The sequence below is a fragment of the Mya arenaria genome, chromosome 11 (assembly GCF_026914265.1).
Source record: "Mya arenaria isolate MELC-2E11 chromosome 11, ASM2691426v1".
NCBI classification, from domain to species: Eukaryota; Metazoa; Mollusca; class Bivalvia; order Myida; family Myidae; genus Mya; species Mya arenaria.
In genome coordinates, this window is record NC_069132.1 from 45,757,133 (window position 1) to 45,766,628 (window position 9,496).

Below are 9,496 nucleotides of genomic sequence, written 5' to 3' on the forward strand. Positions count from 1 at the left end.
TATTTCCTGGTTCACACGTTCGAACCCCAATATCACAACTATGTTTACAGTTGTATTTCTATTTCAGAAGTTATATATATGGGGGGTTTCTACCAGCATTTGATTGGCCAGACGACCTTGTTCTCGGATAATAGCGTCTGTTGATTTCGGTGACAGGTCGGTAAAATTGAGAGTGAAATGGACTATGGTTGTAAAATAAATACTAAGTCACTTTCGTTGGCATGATGTTGTGCGAGAGAGTGGTATTGTGTTGAGATTGCACTGTAGGAAGCTCACATGTCCAGCCCAGTGACCACCAACCAATACAGCCTCATGTAGTGGTCCTTCACCGAGGCGGTCCTGTGGTCAAAAGTAGCTTCGCCTAAGCGGTCCACGATTTCCTTTATACTCATATACGAAACACTTAAAGACACAAGGCCAAAATTTGATGATTTGCATGTAGCCTCATGTAGTAACTGTTGACTTAAATAGATCAAATTATGATCCTGTGGTCAAAACGTTCCTTTACCCAAGGTCCTAGGACATGCTCCTTACCAGTCTCATGCAATCGCACGTGACTGTGTGGATAAATATGATTCGCTGAGAGGAAAAATACTTGCGTGACGTCACATTGTGGGATTCGTTCTTATGAATACATCTGGAGATGCAGACGATATCTTAAGTGAATTTTAAAATATAATTTGGTTGAATCAAGAAGTATTTGAAACGAATGTTGGATTAATGATCGTTTTTTTAGATCACTACCAAAAACATGTGCAAGTACCTTTAAAACTTTTTTGATAATTCATGCAGTTGCCATCGTACATACCGTTTATTAATTTGAACACCATAAATAATTAACATTTGTAAGTGAATATAAACAAGAATAAGTGCAACATAATTGAGCTTATCATGAATCCATAACAATATCGAAAAAAGATTCTAAAACTATAAAAGATAGTATTTGTTTGGATTTACTAATATACAAACTATAACTTTCTACTAAACATGTACATGGATACTCACAAAGAATGGCAATTTTAATTGATTAATTACATTCGATAATTGCTGATTTAATCGGTTTCCGATGCACCTTTTTTGGTTCACAATGTTTAATGTATTCAATACATATATCCGTGTGGTGGAACTGTCATTGTTCTGCCCAAACCATAGCAGGTATATCAACATCATCCCATTTATCCGGATATCGTTGTCAAAATCAAATGCTTAGTATGTTTGATATCTACATATGTTTTTGGAGTGCTTACTTAACTAACTTGTTGTCATCTTTCTTTAAAAGCCTCTGTCGATAAATTCTTATTTGAATTTCTAAAGGAAGTTCGTTGAAAAGCTTGACACACTCTTTATGCTTGGTTTTCACTGGACTTTCGCCGGAAAAATTGTAAAATCGAGATTGCTCTGTGAATAAGTCAAACTCTTCAAACGCAAAAAACCCGGAACCGCGGCGAGCAATTTTATACATCGCGTTGGCGGTTACCTTTTCGTAAGAATATAGAACGACAGTATGTAAGATCTTCAACATGGGTAGTATAACGTCCACACACCCCTGTGATTCACTGGTATTCGAATCACATCTTTGTAGCCATTTTAACAATTTTTGTTTGCAATTCTCTTTCAAAGGCTCCACGTCATATTTTTCTGCAATTGGCAATACTTCTAAAACGTTCGATTCTGAAAGAACATATTTTTTAAAAGCTAACTTAGGTATAATAAAAAAAAGTACGAATAGTGTAAATACATGGCAATAGGCCGATTTTCCGGAACTTTGCTAAAGTTAACAACGTTATATATTCTCTTTTATTACACTTTTCTGTGATTTAACATATTATTATGCACCAGTCAATTGTAACCACGCCCCCCGGTCGGTCCGGGGGTATACCGGGGATAGCCGGGGGAATGGGCCGTGTTTTTACCTTTCAGGTGTCCCCGCAGTGCCGGGTGAATGCGGTGGTTTTGTCTTCGCTTTCAATATAGCGGGGAATGGGCCTTACCAAGAGTCCCTGGGGTGCGGGGGCGTTTTGCGAGGATTTTACCATCAGTTCGTTCCCGCAGGACGCGGATTTTAGCCGGGGTTGACTGGACCGAATGTCAATGTCCCCGCTATTCCCCGGACCTGGGGGGGGGCGTGGTTACAATTGACTGGTGCATTAAAATATATGTGACATGGCATGTAATTCAATGAACAATATAAACAATGCATGTTCAAAAGTTACATAACTTATACAAGTTATATAGGTGTTTGATTATTACAAATTAATGAGTATAATGACTTTAAATGTTTGCTTACAATATTATCAGGCATGCATACTCTGTATTAACCCGTCATATAACTAAGTGCTTATCGAAAAACTAAAAATAGGCATATATTTGATTTAAATTAGCAAAGATGTAACGGTTAAGTATGTGTAAGAAGTACTGCAGATAAAAAGCATGTGCATGAAACACTCAGAGTAATACAAATTTAAAGATAACATTAAAGATAGTTTATAACTTTGTTGACTTAACGGGCGCGCTCGATTGGGCTGTCGGAACTATGCCAGAATCAAATTCCGACTCTTCCACAGAATCTGCCAAACGAGTGAAATTGGCTGTCGGAACTGAATCATAGTAATGGCGGCTAAACTTCTATTATTTGACGAAATTCTTGACAGTTCTTCGGATGACAATTTCGAAGACAATTCTTTGCAGCGGTAATTTTACCTGCTGTTGCAGCCGCTATGAAGTAATACAGTATGGTTGACAAATCGGTATTTCATTGTTTAAAGCGTACTGGTATGGTAACTTGCAAGTTCCCTTATCAGAGATTGGTAAATTCGGACACTGAACTATAATAGAATAATATCTTCACTGAATGAAGAGAAAGTAAAGCATGACCGAGTAGTTAACGCTTCGGACTAGTAATCTAATGATCGCTAGCCGCATGGGTTCAAGCCCTGACAGGGGCAAGTCGTTGTTTCCTTGAGCAAGAAACTTAAGTTACACTCATTGCTCAGTACTGTTTGGTTCCAGGAACGGATTCGAAAGTGTGTCTATAAGCTTATAGCTTCCTGCACAATCGAACTAAAATAAATTCTGTATAAACCAAAGTAAAAATTATCGTGGAAACTGAGGAATTCAATGAAACCATGCAATTATAGAAAGGTTCATTGTCGTTTGGTGTAATATGAACTTAATATCTCTCTATCTCTCAAAGAGTAAAATTACTGTTATAAATGTCTTAACAAGCAAAATATTCTTTCTTTTCATATAGGATACGAGAGGACAGAATAAGGGTAGAAAGATATGTCGAGGATGTTGTCCCGAATTACTCTGACATAAGTTTTCAAAGGCATATCCGACTGTCTCGTGATACATTCAACACAGTTCATGATCATTTAAAAGACTGTCCAGAGTTTTTTGTAACAGCTCGCCACGGAGGACGACCAGCAGTTCCAGTCTCTAAACAGTTAATGATCATCTTGTGGTACTTAGGGACACACGATACAATACACCGTCTGTCAGATAGGTTTGGGGTTTCAGAAGATACCATCCTGAACTCCCGGGACTCTGTTATTGCAGCAGTTATAAGACATTTGAGAACAAAAATTATAAGCTGGCCAACACAGCAACAAAAACAAGTCATTAAAGATCATTACGAAAGAAAAAAATGGGTTCCCCAATATTATTGGGAGTTTAGATGGCACACACATTAGAATAAGTGCACCAAGAGAGAACCAAAAATCATACATAAATCGCAAAGGATTCCATTCTATTCAACTGCAGGCTGTCTGTAGAGAAGATTTAACATTTACTCACTGTTTTACCGGTTTCCCCGGGAGTGTTCATGATTCAAGAATATTGAAAAATTCTGATTTATGGGATCATGGACAAGAGCTATGCGGAAATGATCATATCTTAGCTGATGGTGGATATCCACTGCAGACATGGTTATTGACACCCTACCGGGACAATGGATTTTTAACCCAAAACCAGCGACATTTCAATTCCTTGCTGTCTTCAAATCGAGTGTCCATAGAACGAGCTTTTGGGCTTTTAAAGGGTAGATTTCCACGCCTTACAAGCTTGGTTGTGAATAAGGTAGAGACAGCAGTAGACATTATTATGGCTTGTTGTGTTTTGCATAATGTCGGCATTCAGCAATCAGATATTATAGATGAATTTATGCAAAGAGACAATGATCCCGTCAGATTAAATGTTGGTCATGGAATTCGACCTCCTGCAGAGGGATTTCTGAAAAGGGATAACATTGCAGCCAACTTACAGTAAAAAGAACAACTGAAATGTGTAGATTTTCTTAACTTTATTTGGTGTTCAAAACAATACTTGTACTTTCAAGTATAAACAGAAATAAATATAAAAAAATGATAAATTTGTATTGCAAATGTTTAAACAAGAAGCATCACATTATGAATTAAATAAGGTAATACTGTTTCCTGAGCTACCCCCAGTCAAGTTAATAACAATAGATAATGACATAATTCTCTGGTCTTGCTTTTGTTTCAAAATTAATGTATAAATTTTATCACATAATATGATGCTTACATAAAACAACATGTATTGAATAAAAGACATAACAACATGTTATAATATCAGTTGATATGACACTGACTAGTAATAAAAATCACATAAATGTATCAAACTTAACAGATGAATACAAGGCAATATGCCAACCTATAGAGCCTAAATGGTTTCACTGTATGGAACTTACTTATTTGTGACAATGCAAAGCCTGTTATAGTATACCCATTAACATATTTGTGTCAATGCAATGCCTGTTGCAGCAAAAACCTTAAACAAACAACTGCACTGGTTGAATATATACAATCAACCTAACTGGTTGGACCTAATAGCAACTATAAGGGTAAGACCTAAATAAACAACCACTTTTGTTTTGCAAACAAAATTTAAACAGACTTTCCAAATACAAATAAGGGACATAATTCGGTCAAAATACAGAACAGTTATTCAGCTTTGTCATTTTTCTTACATTATCACACCATGCTAAACGTTAAACAAAAGCAAAAGTGTATTTTTATAATACCCAACAGCACAACAAACAAGATACCAGAAAACATTACTGTCAGAGCATAGGGTTTTGACTTTCAATGCCATGCATACTTTCAGCATCTGGTCCTTTCAAAATACTTAAATAGAACAATTTAGCTAATGTAATATTGAAGACAAAAGAAGTTTTACACCATTCAAATATCTTTGTATACATCTTGCATATAGTCTACTAATTTATTCCTAAAGCATATAATCAGAAATTCCAATAAAACTTGAAATGTGTCCAATAATGTCTGTCCATAGGACACAGATGCCCCACTTTACCAGTCTATTAAAACATGTCCAATGTATGCAGCCACATTCTTTATTCAACCTGCATAAAAACATTTTTACTAATTTACTATGACAAACCTGAAAATATACTTTTCTTTCATTATGAGTTTCATTTAAAAAATGGTCTAGCAACATATCACTTTAAAATTGTCAAGTTAAACTAAGTCAAGGGCAATAACTCTGCAATAACTAAAAGGACTCACAAGTGAAACACTAGGTGCACAACTAATTTTGCTGATCAATATAGCTGCAAATTTTCCTGACTGTGGCTCAAACACTTTCAAATGTATGCAACATACAAAATTAAAATTGCAAATTCTGACTAAGTCAAGGGCAATAACTTTGCTATTACCGAACTAATCTGCATCAGATAAACAATTTTATAAACATTTAACTTTTTAAACTGAACAAATAACAGCTGTCCATTCAACAACTGCATAAACGGCTATCTATCTAGATGTCATACCAGCTAGGTTATGCTTTTGTGTTAACCAGTTCACTTTTTCAAATCACTGCACAGAGATTTTAAAATGCCCATCTTCTCACGATGCATCTTTCTCCTTTCTTCAACTTCTTTCTGATGTCTTTCTTCCTGCCTGTCAACATATGTTTCTAGAAACTCTTCAATATGTGATGCTTGCGACTTGCGGCGCTTCACAGGTTTCTTATTCTGTTTACCGGACTCTCCTGGCATGTCTTTATCAGATTCTGAATCACTGGTCTTGCTAGCGGTACTTGATGCTGTTGAATTCTCCGAATCAGTGGGCTTGCTTGAAGTACTTGATGCTGTTGAACTCAATGTGACCCTTGGTGAAATGTCTGGATCTTTGCCAAGAAGCTGGTCAAGTTCTTCATAGAAAAGGCAATCTTTCCTCCCAGCAACTAAAATGTAGTATAATGTTTTGTTAAGGAGTATTATTGAGACACGGTGAAATCAGTTATCTTTAACTAGTTTAGTTGAAATTAAAGGGACAGTCCATAGTAGTTAACTTAAAGTTGTGATGAAAAAAATATTTTACATTTTTAAGGCCGATAAAATGGACTGACTCCTGAACAGCAATTAGTTTTCTGTTTCTAAGTAAAAAAAAAATTATGTGCTTTAATAAACATGAAAAATGTCTCAAATATTGTATACGACAAACTAACATGCAAAATAACTTTTAATATAGATTCTATGGTAATTCCATTCTTCCAAGGTTATAAGTCTGCCTTGGTGAATTGGAAGTTTGTTATAAGACTTGACTTAAATCTAATTATTTTCTGAAAAAGCATTTCCTTTGGCTGTCTTACAAATGACTTCATCCAGATTGTCTACGTCAATTAAAGTCACCATCAACCATGGATTTATCTCCTCCACTGCTTCCTTTCCTTGTTCTGTCAAATTTTCTAACAACTCTTCATATACTGTGGCGCAGAATTGTCGCACTATAACAGGTACATCAGGTAATATCTTTCTCAGTTTTTCCGCACTTTCATAGGTAGCAACCAGGTATGAATCAAGAGTTTCCTTGGATATATGTTTCCAAAACCTTTGGGGCACATGCTGGGAAATGGGGCCAATAGTAGCTAGGGAATGGGGGGGGGGAATTAACCAGGGGCCGTAAACCAGGGGCCGAAAACCAGGATTTTTTAAAGCAAATTTCCATCATGATACAAGTATGACGTAGTCGAGCTAACCCTTACTCGAGTCCTTAACCTCGACCTTAACCCTAGAGGTGGGGGTGCATATTGTCATACGTGACGAGCGCTATACCAGGAGAGGCAACTGCGTACTCCGATTTCGCTTTACGCGCGATAGAGTCGCTTATCTTAGATCGTATAGCTTATGAGCTCTGCTGGTCATTGACTCGGTATATAACTGGGATATAATTAAGTCAGCAATATCATCATTATACCGTTGAACATGGCTGACATAGAAAGGGGTGATATTTTACGACGGTATTATTTCAACAGTAGAAACCCTGCCGCATTTGCTGGACCTCAGAAGCTGTTTGACGCGATTGAGCAAAAGCATCCTGGAATTTTTACGAAGAAGTACGTTAAACAATGGTTAAATGATCAGGACGCCTATTCTCTCCAAAGGCCGAGACGTCATAAATTTAAGACAGCAAATGTACGTGTGTCAGCCATCGATGAGCAGTTAGATATAGATCTTTTGTCGGTGTTTAACCTAGCCGAGCAGAATGATGACGTTCGATATCTGCTTTGTGCAACTGACATACTATCGAGAAGGCTTTGGGTGCAACCGCTAAAAAGGAAGACTGCAAACGAGGTTTTAAGCGCTATGAAGAAACTATTTTAAGGGGCAACGAGGGCGATGATGCGATAATTTTTTCGTACGAAGTCATACAATAGCAAAGGGTTTAAGAATATGAGATAGTATTTTGAGTATTAGTCATACTTTGTAAAATGTGTATTGACCCAGTTGTCATGTTATCTATTCATATTACTTTCTACGGTTACGTTTACATTGGTTTTAAACACTAAACAGTGTTAAGTTTCTTTACTCATTGATAAAACAGATTCGGTTGAAAGGTATTGAACGAGTTATTATAAATTAATATATTAATAAATTAATTATTTATGTTAAAATATAAGCGATTGTTTCCCGTTTAACGAAGGGAAAATGCAATGTATAATAGTGGAATCTAAACAGCCGTTTTAAACTAACCTAATGGTATTATTTCCGGGTTTATGTATAATAAAGGAACATAATTGTACGGCTGTTTAAAACGTATCTTAGGCTAAAGTTAATACTTATAATACATTAACAAAATCAGACGTCTAATATTGAATCGAGTATTTGGTATTTCAGAATGATATTAGCGTGATAAGCTTTCATGACTCAACGATACTTATGATTTCGTTTTCGCGCGTACACTCATTTGTATTCAATTATACTTATTTAATAATTTCGTAATGATATTCTCGGTTTCCTTTTTTTTGAATGTTATAACACGATGGAATGACGCAACTTACGTTGATTTTGCGATATTAATCGTGCCACAAAGGGCATACAAAGATGAATTAGTTTGAAAACAGAAACGATATCTGATGTTATGTTTACAGCGACTAGCAATTGTGTGTATGTATGAGGAGGGTGCATTTTCAGTCCCGTTAACGAAGACGTTTCTCAGTTATGTTATATAAAATGTTTTTAGTCTTTATGAGGAAGCATAAGGTTAGTTAAGGAGTGAGAGGTCAGGAAGCGAGGCATGGCTCTCTATTGCCTGTCTCCTCATTGCCTCCTCGTACCTCCTCATTGCCTCCGCATTGTTTCATCATTGCCTCCTCATCCCTCCTCATTGCATTCTCATCCCTCCATATTGCCTCCTCATGCCCCCTCATTGCCTCCTCATTGCCTCCTCATCCCTCCTCATTGCCTCCTCATCCCTCCTCATTGCCTCCTCATACCTCCTCATTGCCTCCTCATCCCTCCTCATTGCCTCCTCATACCTCCTCATTGCCTCCTCATACCTCCTCATTGCCTCCTCATTGCCTCCTCATCCCTCCTCATTGCCTCCTCATACCTCCTCATTGCCTCCTCATCCCTCCTCATTGCCTCCTCATCCCTCCTCATTGCCTCCTCATCCCTCCTCATTGCCTCCTCATCCCTCCTCATTGCCTCCTCATTGCCTCCTCATCCCTCCTCATTGCCTCCTCATTGTTTCATCATAACAATGAGATGGACTTTTGAGGGATAGAAAACGTCCGCAAAAATGGAACGAAATGCGCAAGAAAATAGCATATTTCAATGTCCCAAATGCGCCTACGTGTTCTTCTTTTGGAGAAATCTTTTGCATCATCTAAGAATATGGCATACTAGTGCGTATTATTCTAATAAATGCGTATGCTGCGATAAAACGTTTCAAGATAGGAGAACATTTTTTGATCATTTGAAACTTGAGACTGGAAACTAAAATCTCGTGACACAATACTGGCGGATGTCGAGAGGTAAAGACGTGCATTTAAAAATGGATTTGTTCGATAAAAATAACAAGACGGCGAACAGGAAGTTTAAAAAGGGTGTTCGCAAAACAAATCAGGTGCCTTATTCTAAAATGGTAATAAGAATGGTTTTACCAGCTGAGCAGACGACGGCTATCGCCAAGAGTATGCTAGAACGTCAGTCAAAGCCTACCCGGACATTGATAGA

General features: G+C 37.2%; 1 protein-coding gene across 1 annotated transcript; it reads right to left on the minus strand.

Annotated features, from left to right (window-relative positions):
- Positions 1–4,294: 4,294 nt before the first annotated feature.
- LOC128208581 (uncharacterized) lies at positions 4,295–8,688 on the minus strand. The gene is made up of 3 exons (XM_052912137.1): positions 8,571–8,688; positions 6,631–6,765; positions 4,295–6,222 (listed from the first exon to the last, which is right to left on the minus strand). The coding sequence occupies exons 1-3, from the start codon at positions 8,686–8,688 to the stop codon at positions 5,837–5,839; spliced, it is 639 nt and encodes a 212-aa protein (XP_052768097.1). The 3' UTR covers positions 4,295–5,836.
- Between the last annotated feature and the right edge of the window lie 808 nt (positions 8,689–9,496).